This window comes from Phascolarctos cinereus, unplaced genomic scaffold (assembly GCF_003287225.1).
Source record: "Phascolarctos cinereus isolate Bilbo 61053 unplaced genomic scaffold, phaCin_HiC Scaffold_2;HRSCAF=192, whole genome shotgun sequence".
Taxonomy (NCBI): Eukaryota; Metazoa; Chordata; class Mammalia; order Diprotodontia; family Phascolarctidae; genus Phascolarctos; species Phascolarctos cinereus.
In genome coordinates, this window is record NW_027555625.1 from 83,076,547 (window position 1) to 83,094,991 (window position 18,445).

The 18,445-nt window shown below is 34.3% G+C and overlaps 1 protein-coding gene across 1 annotated transcript in view; it reads right to left on the reverse strand.

Annotated features, from left to right (window-relative positions):
* Positions 1-18,445, reverse strand: part of SOS1 (SOS Ras/Rac guanine nucleotide exchange factor 1) — a 186,146-nt gene that overhangs the window by 76,947 nt on the left and 90,754 nt on the right. The window contains 3 exon segments of the mRNA XM_020976979.1: positions 12,350-12,448; positions 12,534-12,644; positions 17,101-17,244. Coding sequence (XP_020832638.1) covers positions 12,350-12,448; positions 12,534-12,644; positions 17,101-17,244 — 354 coding nt within the window.

Below are 18,445 nucleotides of genomic sequence, written 5' to 3' on the forward strand. Positions count from 1 at the left end.
CATCATATCCTATCATGATAAAAATAGAACAATAAAGGACATTCAAACAATTTCATCTACTAGTCTTAAAAGAACTCAAAGTGCATGAGAAATGTAGCTACCTTTTAACACATAATTCACTAAATTATGTAAACAATCACTATTTCTAAAAATGTTAAAACCTTAAAAAACCCTTAATAGCAAAATCTAATAAAAATCCACAAAAGAATGGTGATTAAATTGTATAAAATGACATTTTTACCTTCATAGCATTAAGCATGCTTCTAAAAACAAATTTCAAACTAATAAGCAATCACTTCTAGAAGCAACACAGGTGTTTTTGAAAATCATCTTTGTTCTCTTCCTTCTTTTACTTAACACAGATGGAGTAACCTGGATATGAGTACAGGTTAATGATTCAAGATAACAATCGCCAAAAGGCTAGCAGTTGTTGCTAAGGAAACAACCTGTGGCAACTAACAGGTAAATGAGACCTCAACAGATATGCATCCCCTCTTGTTACCACAGTGATATTTAACACTATGTTTTCATAAGTACTGTTTAATAACCTTGTTCAATAAACAGTAATACTCCAATTAAACAAATGCAATAGGTTAAAAATATTTTTAAAATAACCAAACAGCCTGATATTTCTATATGAGAGATTAGATTGAAATTGCCTATGGAATTATATTCCAAAACTCAATGGAAATCCAAGTGCTTTGTGGAGATGACCAATATTTTTTACCAGTTAAGGGAGCCACTTTTAACTCACCTTTGCAACTAAAAAGTAGTAATGGAAATATTTAAGAAAATAGTGCTCTGTTTGTTAAAAGTAAGTAATGAGAAATAGCCAGCTAAGACCATATTTAAATAGTTGTTAAAAAAAAAAGATAAAGAAAAGGATACTTGCAATTACTGGAGAAAAGTTACTGAAGTGTTTATACCTATTGACCTAATAATGTCATTACAGATAAATATACCAAGAGGTGACAAGAGAAAAGAAATGTATGACATAAACCATATATACACCAAATTAAACAAAACAGTACTTGTTGGAGTAATTAAAAACAAGGAAAAAAATTGGGTTTCCATCTGTAGGGCTCAATAAACCATAATAGAAAAATGTAATGGAATTTTATTTAGCTATAAAAATTAAGAAATAAGAAAAACATATAAGTTGATACTGCTTAGCACAGCAGGTACAAAACCTTACTCAAGTAACACACTCTGAAAATTAGAATGGATCCAAACAAAAGCTGAATACTCCATGAGACAAGAAGAAATATTAAAATAGAAGAAAATATAAGGTATCTCATACCAAAAAAACCCAAAAAAACCCAACAACCAAAAAAACTGACCTAGAAAATAAAAGAAAGTTAATTTAAGAATCATTGGGCAACCTGAAAACTATGCCAAAAAAATGGATAGCATATTTCAACACATTATGAAAGAAAATGATCTCATTTTCATAAAATAACAAAAGAATCATATCATCATCAGAGGACATATTAGAACAAGAGGGCAAAGATCACCTCCTGAAACAAAGGCCCAAATGAAAACTCCCAGGAAAAGATAACCAAAATCCAGATTTTCTGGGTCAAAGGAAAAATACTATAACCACTTAGATAAAAAGAGCTCAAGTATCAAGAAACTAGTTAGGCTTATGCAAGATATAGCAACTACTACTTTAAAAGAAGAGAATATGATATTCCAGAAGACAAACTACATAGGCTTAGAAGCAAGAATAACTTACTCCCCCAAATTAAGTATATAATCCTACAGGGGGGAAAAATGGACCTTTAATGAAATAGAGAACTTCTAGCATTCCTAATAAAAAAAACAGAGGAGAAACTCTGAAATATAAATACAGGAGTAAAGAAAAACAATAAGAAGCTAAATGCAAGTGAATAATCAAAAATATTTCATAAGGAAGTTTGTATTCTAATGGGAAGGGCAGGGGAAAATGATACATATCTCCTAAGAAAAAAATAAATGAGTAAATAATAACTATTTCTTTCATCAGTTACATGGTAGCTTGCACCTATTTTCAAGTGATTCAGGGAGGATGGGTGATATTATGGAGGTTGTGAAAAACAACATGTTTTTGTTTAGACAAATATAAAAATTTCATTGATCCAAGCCTGCCTTTAGTATCTGATCAACTTTTTAAGCTTGTTCAGAATGCAACAGAATTAATGGCCTTCTACCTAAATGAACCATTTTTCTAACATAACATACTCAGAATTACAACTAAAATTCTATTAATGAAAAAAAACACCCTAACAACTGAGCTTTATAGTCTGAGGGGAAAAAAAATTAATTAAATTCTCCCCCTGAGAGTATGAAATATTTCTAGCTGATTGAACATATTTTCTGCCCGTTGGAAATGTGTCCAAATTTGTTCCAAAATCTGATCCCACTGGACAGAAGCAAATGAAGAAACATGAAATGGAATGTTATGATTACATGGGCTCCATGAAACAAATCTGGTTTTTATCCCCAGAACAATCACAAAAATATCAATTACACATAATAGATACTAGCTTGGACTACATACAAATAATTGTAGAGGAGAAAGAATGATATCTGCATGCTAAATAGGGTCCTTCTGAGTCCTTATTTTAACATAATAATTCTTTTAATTAAAATGATCACAACTTCCCCCCCAAAGAAAATATAAGATTTCATTCTTTTACGGCTTACCGATTATGAAAACATTTTTTATTTGATAAAGCTCTTTTCATATAAGGCATTTGCAATCCATACACCAAAATCATTCAATATTCATTAAAAGACATAACAGAAAAAACTCTGATCAATGACCTAATGTCATTAACATCAAGGAGAAGTAAAAAAACCAAAACAAAATAGGAACATATGTGCTTGCCAACATATGTACATACATCATTATGTATGCTTGTGTTCTTCCCTGTAATGAAGGAGATACAATGCAGAGTTCAAATTGAAGAAGGTTTCTCTGAAGACGGTGTTATTTTCTAGATGTTCATGTTTGTAGATGACATGGTACCAGCTGCTGTACCTGCCCTCAAGAACCTTAGGTATCAATACATAAACAAGTAGGCAAGACAAAATACTAATGATCAGGGAAAACTTCTTGTAAGAGGTGACATGAGCTGAAATGGTGAAGTTGCTAATAAGCTCCCTGCTGATAGCCTGAACTAAGGTGGGAGATGAAGAGCAGAATTCAATGCTCCAAAAGCAGAGTACACATTCTAGAACACAGAGTCCATGAGAGGAACCATGTAAAATCAGTCTGGAAAGACAGGCTGGAGAAAGACTGAGAGGTGCCTAAGGTATCACATAGAGAAGTCAGTAGAGCCACTAATGCTTCTCAAGCAGGGAGAAGAGAGGAAGGACAGATGTGATTTAGGAACAGATTTGGCAGCCATGTGGAGGAACTGGATGCAGGCAAACAAATTAGAAGGCTATAATCCAGGTTAGCATTTACAGGGTGATATCCATGTAAATATAGAGAAGGGCATAGATTCGAGTTGTGGCAGTAGAATTGATGACTTACCAGTAGACTGGATGTGGAGGGAAGGGGGAAAGAATAGGTGGGGATGACTACAAAGTTTTGAACCTGGATGACTGGAAAGATAGTGATGTCACTGCAGAAATGTTTAAGTAATTGTAATTGCCATTTAGTATTAAATATTAGTATTAAGTTTAAGTTTAAAAGTCATTTTAAAGAACCACCATAAAGATAAACAGAAATAGGGAGGGAGGCACTGAGGACCTTCAGTATGAGATCTTGGTCTACATTAGTAGGAGTACAGTGACTCTAGAAAAAGGGAGCAGCATGTAGAGGGGTAGGAACACTGAAAAGTTAGAAGACCTTGCTTTTATTTCTCTCTCTGTCACTAACAATGTTAAACAGTGACAATAACAATTGTACTCTCTACTTGACAGAGATGTTATAAGCCTCAAAAGAGATGATGTAGTATATAAAACTCCCTACCCAACTAGTTTAATTTTTTCTCATTGACAACAGCTTACCTAAGAATCTGTGGGAGAGGATGATGAAATTTAAACATGGTTACTGAGTTAAAAAGAAATCTCATCAAAAACAAATTTTCCTTTGTATAGCAATGAGTAAAAATGTTTCTAACTCCATGTAATAAATATGAAAAAAAATGTTGGCAAAAACTTTTACTAATCTATAGTAACACATTAATTAAAAAAATAATTTAAAAACTGTATTAATTCCTACTCCTACATGAAGCAGTAAGGAAATAATTTTTAAGGTGGAGACTCTACATGTACCTATCTTTTGAGTGCCATGAGTAAATATGATCTTGTTATTCAATAAACGGCAATTCTAGATTATATGACAATATACTGAACACTATACTTAAATAACAATCTTACATTACATAGCTAACAAAAATTTATTCAAAGTACTCCAATACTTACTAGCTAGGTATCTTTAAGCAAGTGATTTATCTTATGAACCTTCATTTCCTCATCTGAATATTTTTACTGTCTACTTGGCCATTGTGAACAAAGTGTTTTGTAACTTCTCTCTATATGTTATATGCATGTATATAGCCACATAAATATAATTAAACACATATTATATACATAGGAATTATCAAAAGGGAGAAAATACTACATTAAAAATTATTTGGCAAGTCTGGCTATAAGGACATTTATAAGATCCTAAAAATTCTATTCAAAACAGACACTATTTCAAGCAATGTAATTTACCCATAAGAGCAAAGAGGTAACTTGGATTTTGCTGAATTACAGTATTTTACATTTTACATAGTCTTTTTTGAAAGCAATTCTACTAAACAGACACATTTAAAAATCTTTAATCCTTGTCAAAGTCACTAGAGACTCTGAATTAAACAGTGTCCCCAAATATAGCAACAGCAAAATGCTGACAAATAATGTTAATTAAATCCTTAGGCATATAAACAAATATTGCTTTTTCCCAGACTTGAGATAATTATTTAGACCTGAACACCAAAACTTAGTACTATTTTTGGCTATATAAATAAGATGACAAAGTGGATTTCATTATTTTTTCTTTTTAAAAAGGAATTAGCAGAATTTACACATTTTATTAAAGAAATCACCATAAAACAAGCAGAAGGTAAGTTAAAAAAATTAACTATATTTCTAAATCTCAAGCTTATTTTCAAAGATGTAAATAAGTATAAATAATACTTGACCCTTCTCTTTGAGGAGGGAATAATATGGGTTGCTTTTTTTGTTTGTTTGTTTGGAAATATTTTAAAGTCAGTTGCATCAATGGGGATAGACAAAGGTAAAAGGTCTACAGATTTTAAAAATCTATAAAAAGTAAAATGCAAAGAATTCAAAAATAAAATAGCACAAAAACAAACCCAAGTTTCCCAAATTTGGACTCCTCATAAGGATCCAACTATTCCTAGCTTTTTAGTTATTGAAACATTTTCTGAATATTAGCAGCTCTCTCGCCTACCTGACGAGTCTGAGTTGCAGCCCTTCACTGTTTCCCCTCCTATTGTTGTAGACATCACAGCCATAACAAACATTGAAGAAGAGCTACAAAATGCAAGAATAATGGAAAAAGCAAGTTAAAAAACTGAAGGGTGGAAAGGATCCTGGTAATCTGAACAGGAACCCACCAATGAAAAAAAGGCTATGAGGAGAAGGAAACTGAAAATACTAAAAAGGAAAAAAAAATCAACCACAACTGCTCCACACAGCAGTTTAGTTGACTTGGGAAGATAAATGGAAAATCTGGAATGAAAGACTCTCATCTCTTTACAATAGCCCTTGCAATATGTTGTACTATAGCCAGACATTTATATCTATGGCCAGAGTCTAGACAGAGGCCGTTTTCATTCAATGCTTTGAATTTTTTTTCCTTTGCAAAGCTGTGGGAAAGAAAACAGACAGTAGATGGAACTTCTGCTGTGCTTGAGAGAGAGAAGCCATATTTTATAATCCTTCTCTCTATCTTTAACTTCTGGCAATAAGACATCAGTTGCTGTAAATCTTCTCAGGCTATGTGTAAAATTTATTGAGGCATACCACCATTAAAATTACAAAGAGGTGTATGCAGTGGTTAAAAAAGTGTTTTCAAACAGCAGCAATGAGTTTCACACATTTCACCTACTAAACGGCAAAAGCAGCACATTTAAAACTGTATCTGCAGTTAGGGGCTTGCAACAAATTGGGGAAAGGCCTTTCACTAATAAAAATATTTATAAATATATACATATATATACACATTTGTATATGTACATATGGCAGGTGCAATTATTTCTTTTCATTTGCGCTGAAAATAATCTAGCTGCACCTTTATGGGTGGCATGGACAAAGCTGAGTTTCTGTACCCAAGCCAATTTCTAAGATTTTAAGTTGCAAAGCAAGGGCTGAACTGCATTGGTAGAGGGGGACCCTCCCCAAGACCTCCCTAAACAATAAAATCACAGTTATAGTTTTAGGGGGGAAAAACCCCATATCCCCAAATAAAACCTACTGTGAGGGAAAACAGACCTACTTTTACATTTTTTTTGAAATCTACTGTAGTTTTGAACTGCTATGTTTCAAACCTTTTCCATTAAAATTCTGATGCTTAATATTCAGGCCTGTAGCAGCTGTGATGTTAGCAAAAATAAAAAACAAACAAACAAAAAAACTTGGGGAAAAAATTTAGATCTGTACTTCAAGTAAGTCAAGTCATTAAAATAAAATATCTGGTAATATTTTTTAATTTGCTAAATTTTAGTACAAATCAACAGTCTAAGGATTTAGAACATTCTGGGAAGCCTTTGTTTTCTGAAAATCAGCATCATTGCTAAGATAAGTAATGAAACATTAAAACAGTATTTTGACAACTATAATACTTCTATTTGTGTTGGTTCTAAATTTAATTTCGTGTCAAGTTACATTTTAGTTGTATTGCCCCTGTAATTACATTTAAAGTCTTTTCTTTTCTACCTAAACACCTGTTCTACATAAAGGTACCATTTAAAAAAATCCTAAACAGAATACTGAAGCAGATATCCTGAGCAACATTCCTACCATTTCTCTTATTTTCATCATTGATAAGAAATCCCCAAAACGCCAATGTCATCTATTTTGGGTGCTGAATCTAGGAATGTTTATATTCCTGTTATATTTTGTCTGCCATTTAAAATTTAAAAAAAAAGAAACTAGGACTTTGGGCTTTCTAGAAAAATAGAATCATGCTTATGGATGATAGATTTAGAGAGCCACCTAAAGTAATCTACTCCAACCCCCTCATTTTACAGGTGAGGAAACTAAGACTGAGAAGTTAAGTGACTTGCCCAAAGTTGATCAAAGTTACTTTCAAATTTTAAAACTGAGATCTTGATCTCATGCATAAAATTAAACTAGTATAATGAAATAAGAAAACACATACTTTAAAATTCAACAAAACAGCATGAAGAAGCACCATAAACATTAAGACAAAACGGAATGTTCTAAAGCACAACTACTAAATTATCAAGAAAACATTTGTATGTATGAATAAAGAGATGATACCATCCAAATGCCTTGTAAGGGAGGAAAAAATACTTCTGTCTAGCCTACATGCAATAGTACCTATGTATTCAAAAAGAAAGTGTAATCTGCTTAGGAATTAAATAGCTGAAAATAGTCCTGAATGACTTTCTGATCTGTCCTGGGTATACACTGGAGACTCAAAATAAAATAGCTACAGAGCAGAAAATAGTGCTGATTTTAAATAATATTTAAAATCTTTTATTTACTAGCTAGGATAGTTATATTTTCTTAAGGAAAAACTCCAAACTTGTGAAATAAAATAAATCAAACTTATATGAAAAGTATTTTAAAATAAAGCTATTTTTTTACACATAAGGTATTCCTATCAACATAATAACAAACTTTAAAGTAATGAAATGTTTTGTTAGTAAAACATTGATTAAAAAACACCTTTATATTGAGGGAAAAAACCCCAATTTAAAGTAAAGCCTCTGTTCTAGTCAAAGAAATTTAATTGATTAAATGTGGATTTTCTAACCAATTGGTTTCCAGGCACCACCTGTATGAAAAGGGGTATGATTACTCTCAAAGCCTCCTGCCTATTGCCATGAGTGGCAGCTGCTGTTACTAGAGTCCAGATTTCCCAATTTTTCCCTTGTAACTCTCTGTCTCTTCATGGAATCAGAAGCTAACTTAAATAATTCTTCTTCAACACTCAGCATGACAGACAGGAGGAAAGGTAGAACCAAGAAAGCTAAGTTTGAGAATTATTATACATCTGAACATTTATACATATAGAATAGAAAGGAAATGACTATATTCAAGATCTGGGCCGTGGACTTTCTTTGTGAGAAGTGACTAGTTTCTCTTTGCACTACGCTCTTCTTGAGAACAATGGTTACCTTGTGAGTGTTGGTTGTTGCTGCAAGCTGCCAAATATGGCTCTCTCTCTCTTCCTTTAGCTCCTTAGTATTTTGAGAAGAAAAGGAGCTGTAAGGATGTCTTCCAGACACAGCTAGGTCTGGCTTCGTGATCAAGGGATTGGGGACACCTAGTCTTGGTTATATTAGAAGGCACTTTCCCAAATCTGAAAAATACCAGAATGCTCAAGAGGTATAATTTTATACAAATGCCTAAGCAATATACTTAACTAAGCCAGGCAGATAAATGTTGGTAAACAGTAATGTACAGACAACTAGGGCAATCCAAGGTTCACAGATCGAGAGCAAGAGAACTCAGAGCCACCAGGTCCAACGCTCTCATTTTGCAGATGGAGACACTGAGGCCCTAGGAGATGAACTGGCAGGTCCATGCTGCCCAGGGAGCAGGTCTCAGCTGCAGATTTGAACCAAAGCCTCTGACTCCACAGCCAGTGTTCTTGTGGAACGGGTGCTTTGTGTTTCTCAGTTAACACCATGAGCCGTAGGTTCAAATGGGACTGAAAAGCTTAAGCTTGTAGTTTGTAAGTAATTGTGCACCTGACAGCAACATCAGTTGCAGAAGCAGTTTTGATTCTTCATTTCAACTCATGGTTTTAGGTGTCATGTTGGACAAATCTTTGGTGAAGTTTGTGGAATGAAAAAGTCTCATAGAACAACCTGATCCGATCTATATATTTAGGGGTAAAGCTGTGAACGCAAAGCTAAAGTAATAATTCGTATGGGGAACTTGTTTTACTTTGGTTTGTAATGAATAAAATATATTGTGATTAAGCTAAAACTACAGACTAGATGAAACAGGTGCTAAAGGGAGAGTGAAAATGACAAAACCCTGAGGTCACTGGATCACACATTCAAAGTTAGAGGCAATCACAGAGGTCATCTAGTCTGACCCCTTCATTTTACACATAAGGAATTAGAATAAGTTAAGGGACATATCCAGGGTCACCTAAGTAGTAAACTGCAAAGTGGGATAGGAACTCAGACTCGCTAGCTCCAAATTTAGCACTTTCCCCACTGTACAGAATTAGCTCAAATTCAATAATTTCTTTCCTTCCTCCCTCCTTCCCCCCACACGAGCTAAGGGAGAAGGACAAACAATAATATTCACTGCATTCATTACTTACACTAACAGAAACAGTTATGACTATTCCCTAGCTCTTCAATTATTTTGTATTAAACTTATCAGTTTACCAGTTACATCCCCTCATAGAATGTAACCTTCCTTACGGGACGGTCTTGTTTTTTATTTTCATCTTTGTATCTCTATATCTAGTACAGTGTCTCTTACATAGTAAGTGCTTACTAAATGCTCACTGAATTGGAGCCATGGTCTTAGTGCTTAAGAAGATGACAGTCTAGTTGAAGAGGTCACATGTAAGCACTTTGTAGCTTTAACGTAATACAAACAGCTGCTATTGTTATGTGTAGAGATAAATTTAATATAGAGGCAATCAGATAAAAGAGAAAGAAAACTTCCAGATTTCAAAGAAAACTTCCTGGAAGGGAAAGCATTTGAACTAGACATTTAAGGCGGGATGTCAATTTGAAGAGTTAGGGGTACATCATTCAAGGTGTGCAAAACAACATGAGCAAAGGAGGCAGGAAAGTGTCTGATGTTTCAGAAGGGATGGTGAGTGGTTTAATTGACCAGGGTATATGAAATCCGATATGTGTAGCATGGGATAAGACAGGTGAAATTGGCTAAAGGTAAACTGTGCAAGATCCTGTAATGTAAGGAATGAATGTAAGGAATCTGAAAGTTAATCAATAGTCAGAAAAAAAATCCATTGAAAATTTCTGAACAATGGAATGATGTGATCAAACCTATCCATTGGAAAGATTAATCTAGAAGCAATGTATTGGATAGACTAGAAGAGGGAGAAACCGTAGATTTGGGAGATGTGTACCACTGTTGAAGTCCAAGTGAGAGATAGTCTTAATTAGGCTGCTAGTAGAGGGAGTGGTAAGCCAGGGACAAACAAGAAAGATCTCTCTGTTAGTAAAGCTAAGATGAGATGATATACACAAAGATTACAATAATGTAATGGAAAAAAAACCAAGAAATATAAAATGGAAGACAGTATGATGATAACAATCACTGTTGGCCCTGGGAAAGGGTGAATGTGGAAAGGCATGGAATGCTGCATATTTTATCAGATTTAGTTTGATGTTTTGGTTGGTTTTGTTAAAAATTATTTTAAGAAGAATGTTTACGAGGGAAGGATACCTAGGTAGGGAGAGAAGAGTAGAATATTTGGAAATGAATATAATGTAAAACAAAAAGAAGCAAGGTAACTTTAAAAAGTGGCCCATAGATTATCTACTATCTCTGTAATTGTCTTTTAACTCCCTTGATATGACTTCTAACTCAAATACTCTAAACACCAGCCTACTGAAAAAGCCGCCCTCAACAACAAACCACCTACCACAATGAAATAAAATTCACAAAGAATAGAAGAGGAATGAGAGTGTGAGGAAGTTGTATGACTTGTCATTTTCCCCTTATTGGGATCAAAAAACTGATTTTCCTTGTTTATTTACTATAAAAAGATCATCTCATTAACCACCACTAAAGAAAGTAAAAAATACTACTAACAATAAACAAAATCTTATATCAACGCAACTAAGAAGTTTAATTTTTTAAATTAAAACAATAGTGCTATCTTTTGTAGTTTTTTTAAAAAGATAACTTGATCATTGGAGGTATGTTCACAAATGGAGAATCCAGTTAAGATAATATTATACTCAGTCTTCATATGTTGCTAGTTCTGAGTTGCTACTGTTTTGAGAAGAGCAGCAGCATAGCATAATGGGTAGAAATCTGGCCTGACAGAAAATAATCTGGATTCAATCTTGCTTCTGACACATCTAGGCTGTTTGATTTTTGACATGTCAGGTTAATTGCTGATCTTCATTGGTAAAGGGAAGCTGTTTACTAGGGAGACCTTTACACCTGATGAATTCACATATATGAACCAAGAAAAATGTATAAAGAATACAATAATCTCTTTGATAACTCAGCTACAACTTAAAAAATTATTAAGAAATTTACCTGTGATTTTTTTTACTTGTAATAGTCCATATCACTGAATAAAGAATAATACATTTAAAAAAATATAATGCCTTTACTTGTATTGTTGTACCTCAGTTTACCTAGATTGAAGCTGAGCTTTCCTTTTCCTTGAGGTTGGAGACGATTTTTGTGTTTGTATACCTGGTAGCTAGCAAAATGCCTTTAATATAGTAAGCACTTTAAATATATGTTTGTTGAATGCATTTTCTTCACCACTGATAGAGATCCTGTTTTTTAAAGATTGTTTTTAAGATGCCATCTGATTTAAGAAAACAGAATTATAGAATATGATTGGAAAAACAAATTTTCTCTTTTAGCTAGCTTTTAAATTGAGTGTCTAGAATTCTACTAATCCTATAGAATTCTCTAAGAAGGAATTCTACAGGAATGACAAATTAGGAGTTTCAAAGCAATGAACAGCTAGCTCTCTGGTTGGGGAAATGGCAAAATTGGCCTGTATAAATGAGATGAACTGGGGACTTTCCTTACTCTTATTGCTTCACAACCTTCAATTTTCTGTTGTGATGCTAAAGGAGAAAATGGAGATGTAAAAATCCAAACAGATGGAAAGGTTATTTTCAGCTAACTGGTATAATAGAGATAACAAAATGTATGAAATGCTAGGAAAGGAAATAAAAGACAAAAAGGTTTCAAAAACACCTTGCAAACCCACTTTCAAACTGCTTCAAACTTTTCAAATTAAAAATGTTCCCCTCTCAAGTCTCCAGTTACATTTAGTTTATATTTACTATGAGAGTATGAACATTATAGTACTGATGCTGAAATGATTCATCATGAAACAAGAAAATTATTATTATTAAGGACATTATCTGAATTATTTTGTCATTGAACAGTACTGGTTTCTTACCTTTAAAAGTTCAAAGTAATGTAGACAGTGGTACACAGGAGCTAGAAGTAGCCTGGGTAAAACATACTGAACAGCTTCTTTGAAACCTTCACCTATTGACTAGAAAAGAAAGTGATTTTATAGTTATAGTTGTTGTTTGTTTGCTGATATAACAACAGACAATTTCACATAAAAATCACTATACCTGCAAATAGAGGGCTGCCCCAGGCTTGGATAACTGACTAAGAAAGTGGTCATGAAAACCAGGTCGCAATATGTCTTGAGCATACGATTCATATGGATCAAATGCCAATTCCTTTGAAAATAAAAAGCATACAAAATAAAAATTTCATAATAAAAAACAATACAATTGAAATTTCTTATTAGAGATAAAAAAAATAGTCGGAGAACTATTGCTTGACAGCCAGTATTCCTGTGCACGCATAAGTGTTTCACGTTTAAAGACAAATAATCTCCGAGGTGGTCAAGAATATCATATTCTCTTTAAAAATTAAATTACATCTAGATACTACCATTTTATGATATTTTTATAAACAATTATTGCACATATCTTAATAAATTGTTACATCCTAAGTCTTGCATTTCCACATAAAGAAGGAACGTATCATTTCTTGCAAATAAGGTAAAAGATTTGTGTATTTGAAAGCACCTGCTACCACAGGATCTAAATATAATTGTAGGTAAATAAACAGCTGAACTAACAATAAGCTTTTTAAAAATTGCAGTGTGTATAAGGAAATACCTTTCTTGCTACGTAACACTATGGGCTATAAAATTTACAAGAGTTATAGATGAAAATATTTCTTGATTTAACTCTAGAGGGCTACATCTTCTAAAACTCAGTGTCCATCTTAGAAGAAAAAGTAGTTTCTTTTTATATGCAAAAGATTGGTATAATGCAAATATTTTCTCAGGCTTGTTCCTTGGTAGCAAGATTAAATTTTCCTATCCCGTAAATGAAAGGCAAATTTATAACACTGAAGATCAGATGATTTAGCGGTCAGAAAATACACTTAGGGGTCCACGCAGTACAATGGAAAAAGCAATGGCTCTGAAATCAGAGAACCTGACATCAAATCCTGTCCTTGTCACTTAACACTGTACAACTCTGGGCAGTTTTCTGAACTATCTGCTCTGGGCTTCTGCTCCTTCGTGGGTAAAAGAAGGAGATGGAGCAGACAGTCCCAAGGTTCCCTTCTACTCTACATCTAGGATCACATGGCATTACTCTGAATAACATACTCAAAAACTTTCTCATAAAGACATGGGCACTGTTTTTTTTTCCTAACCATAACATGTCCTAAATCCAATATATGCCACCACAGCTGAGAGTAGCAGTCAATAGCTTAAACAATGTAATAGATATACTATTGATATATGTTTAGAATTCAGTCTTGAAGAATTTTTACGTAGCCAACTTTTACTTAATTTTCTTTGCTATCTTCTGTTTCCTCTCCTTTTTCTTAAAAACATAGAACTGGGCTAAAATGTATGGCCAGATGAGGCAATATGACTTAGTGGAAAGAACTTTTATTGTTCAGTTGTTTCAGCTGCATCCTACTCTTTGTGACCCCATTTAGTTTTCTTGGCAAAGATACTGGAGGGGTTTACCATGTTCATTCTACAGATGAGGAAACTGAGGTAAATAAGGTTAGGTGACTCACAGTTACACAGCTAGTAAGTGTCTGAGCCAAATTTGAACTCATATCTTTATGACTCCAGGCCTGGTGCTCTATCCACTGTACCACCTAGCTGCCCCAGAAAAGAATACCTTACTTGGAACCTGAAAATTCTATATAACCAATGAAGAAAAGTTTGGCATGGGAAAGCTGCTAGGGCAAAGTCCTCTAACCATGCTAGAGATGTCTAGCAGAAGCAAAAGTAAAATTAAACACTAAAATATATTTAGGGGGTTGCTTTAGGAGTTCATTCTGAGGCTTCCATTTGGGACTTTGCCACTGAGTGACTGTGACCTGCAGCACTTTCTTCCCTAGGGGTGACAGGATTTAAACTTGGAAGGACATTAGAGATCATTTATTTAAATTCCCTTATCTTAGAGATGAAGAAACTGCATTCCAGTTTGGTTAAATATATCACTCAGTGATACAGAATGTAGTACAGAGCTGAGATCTGGACTCCAGCCTTCTCACAACACGTTCAGTGCTCTTTCTACTACAGTCCTCTCTGGGACTCAAGTTTCCTCATCTACAAAATGAGGGAGTTGGAGTAGGTGATTTCTAAGGTCTCTTCCAACTATAAAATCCCACTATCTGATGACCTAATAACATTTGCAAAAGGGCCTAATAAGCAGCTATTCAGCATCCTAGGTCTATTTCAAAGAACTGGAACATTCTATCCGCAGCTTAAGGAAAGCTGGAGATTCATAAACCACTATGAGATATCCAAGATATTTGAACACGTATACCAAGCAGAAACCCAGAGATTCTACATAACAAGATTTCAAGCACGTTGGGAGAAGGATCACTTGAGAGCCAATATCACTGTGCACGCATACGTGTTTGAGGTTTAAAGACAAACAATCTTGGAGGCGGGCTCGACTGTCATTTGGTCGTGGTTAGTCAGTAATGAGGTTGAAATGTATAGTATCCAAAAGAAACTCAACAACCATGATAAAAAGAGTTAACTTTTACATGGCCTTTTAAGGTTTAGAAAACCCTTTACATATTTTATTTTATCTCAGCATCACAACAAGCCTTTGAAGTAGCTATTATGGGAACCATTGTTGCCATTTTGTAGATGAGGAAACTGAGGCTGTGAAAGGCAAAATGAGTAGGCAACAGGCATACAGCTACTGAGTGTCAGAGGCTGAACCTGGACACGGTCAGGAGGGTTCCTGACTATAAGGGTGGCATTTTACCCACTACCCCACACTGCTACAGTCTTGGGTATAGTTGCTCAAATGTTTCTAAAATTTCATGTTTTCCAAGATTTTTTTTATGACACAGGGCAACAGAATAAATTCATGTTTAGCATTACTTGAACATCAAGTTTAAGCTATGTAATGCTTTCATCTGAAGTAATTCAAAGGCAAAAAGTATTTTAGAAAACCAAATTCTGTTCATTTTTTGTAATCAGATAAATGTTGCAGAAGAACTGATTTATAAAAAGGATTTCTCAAGTTGTATTTGCAAATGGTAATTTCAGAAAGCTAAGTAAAATCATCTTTGTTTTAATTGTTACCATCCCACTGCCAAACAAAATAGCTTGCCTCAGATATATTTTCCCATACAAGGGTCTTCTCCCAACAAGGTTAGAACAATGGTAAGGATGTTGATTCCCAACACCTTTTCTGTTACTGTCTGCTTTTGGAGTCGCATTTGAATCCATTATCTCTTATCAGGCATTTTCTAGAAGTAACATTAACTCCCAGATTTGTCATTTAGGTTTAAAGCAGATTAAGCCTTAAATCTAAATCATCCCTTTGCCATCATGCATGTGCTGTGTGGTAGGTCAGGCTGCAGGAGCTAAATGCACTTCTGATTTTAGGACTAGTGAGAAAGGAAAAAGTGGCAATTAAAAGGAAATCACTGGACTTAAGAATGCCTTAATTATAAAGAGTAGAACTTCTGAGCTGAGCCATAACACACCCTAAGGAGCTGTGCAAAAAGTGGGGCAACTGTATAAAATTTGCTCTTGATCTTAAAGTAGGAGTAGCACATGTATCTCTAGAAAGGCAAATTCTGGGAAGCAGAAAGGATAGTTGGTAGGGAAGCAGGAAAGGAAGATAGCGCCAAGAAGTAGGAGACTAAGTGCTAAAGAGAAAGTATAAAGCCCATGAGGTAAAGTTTATGAACTATTCTCTGAGTGGTTTTTCCACAGGCAAAGAAAAGACTTTTTAGAAAGCCTTCCTATCTTTGTTGACTGAAGACGTAAATGTTGGCCACAGAATAGTTAAAAGAATTGTGGTACATAAATATAATGGAATATTACGTTATGTAACAACATATTGACAAAATGTGAATACAAAGGGAGGCCTGGGAAGACTTGGCATGAACTGACGCAGAGAGAAGTAAGCAGAAAACAAAGTTTACAGACTACAATAATGTGAAATGGAAAGAATAATAACCCCCCAAACTGAAACTGAATGCCACGTATTTATTATGATCAAACTTGGCCTTTCAGAAGAAATGTAAGAATGTATCTTCCTTTCTTTGCAAATGTGGGAGACTATGACTATGAAGCGCTACATACACTGTCAGACTCGATTGTTGATTAGTTTTGTTAAAATGTTATTTTATTTTCTCTTTTTCATTCTTTGTTATAAAAGATAGATAATGGGGCAGCTAGGTGGCGCAGTGGATAGAGCACCAGCCCTGGAGTCAAGAGGACTTGAGTCCAAATGTGACCTCAGACATAGAACACTCTGTGTGACTCTGCGCAAGTCACTTAACCCCAATTGCCTTACCAAAAAAAAAATATAAATAAATGAAATAAAAGACAGATAACTCTGTGGGTAGGGGAGGGAAGTGAAATATAATGGGAAATATCTCAAACTTTAAAATACATATATGTCACTTATATATAACATGAAATATATGTTGAGGTGAGAGAGTAGCTGGTATATGTGTTTGTGCATGTGCAGGGGTGTGTGTCAGGACAGGATAACTGGCCAATTAAAAGCTATGGGAGTAGGTGAATAACAAACCAAAGCTGGATTCCACTGTGGTTTTTGTTTATGTATAAATATGAGATTTTGCGCAAAACTAAATTATTGTAAATGTGGTACTTACCTCTGCTAAGTCTTCAAAGCAGCTACCAACTAATGGATGGGGACTGCCTTCATCAGTCATTTCTACAGTGTCTTCTATATGGCCCAATAATTTCACACTGAGTTCATGAACATCTGCTATACGACTAAATATATTTTCTACATCCTGTAAAGATGAAACATCTATTAACAATAAAAAAACCCCACCACCTTGAGATGTTAAATACCTGAGTATAATAAGTTATTGCAAACAGTAAGCCAACAGTTCCTTCAATAATAGCAAAAATCAGGCAATTTATAAAAATTGGCATAGTTTGAAACTACAGATAAAAAACAATGAAAAGAAAATGAATACATTTGCAATTGTGGCTTATATTGTGAGACATATCTCCCTATGTGGTTAATATAAAGCTTGAAGTTTTGGAATCACAGTAGACTTTCTGATTCAGTTAAAAAAAATTAGCTGAGATATTTAATAATAACAATGGTAATAGCTGGAATTCATATATAGTTTTATGGTTTGCAAAGGACTTTATATATATTGTCTCATCATGTTACCTCACCTCTCAATAGAACTAGGTGACATTATTCTCTCCTTTTTACAGATGAGGAACCTGAGGTAAAGAAGTTAAGTATCTTGATCAGGGTCACACATATATAATAAATGTATAAGGCAAAATTCAATCTTAGTCTTCCAGATTCCAAATCTAGCACTGTATCCACAGAATCTTCTTCTTCTTTCAAGGCTTAACCTAAGTATTACTTCTAAGATGCATTCTCAATTACCTGGGTTAGGAAATTCTCCTTCCTCAAGTTTCCTTTATACTGATCCATATACATTTATCACCTAGAGTAGAAAATGTAAGCTCCGTCTAATACTGAGCCTCACGTACAACTGGCACTCAAAAAATGTTAGTTGAATTGAAGAGAGGATCTTGAATATCAAGATCATCCAGAGTTTCTATTTCATATGATGGGCAACAGGGAGATGGGACTTTTTGGTGAAAGAGATGCTGTATCAGAGAGATGACTTAAGAAGACTACTTGGATTGCAGGGTGATTATGAAAGGTGTAACTGTGGTCATCATAGTCAATAAACAAGCATTTATTAAGTGTCTAACATGTGGTGCTGGACTCTAAGGATAAAAATACAAAGAATAGAATAATCCCTGCTCTCAGAAACCTTTCAGCATAAGGGAAACACCCAATACAATACAAAGAGAATAAATACAACTGAATAGAGTAGTTTAGGAGGAAAGGTGCTAGGTGGCACAGAGGAGAGCATGGAATTTGGAGGCTGGAAGACCTGATTTCAAATCCTACCTCAGACACTTATGTGTACCACTGTGCTAGTCACTTAAGTCTTT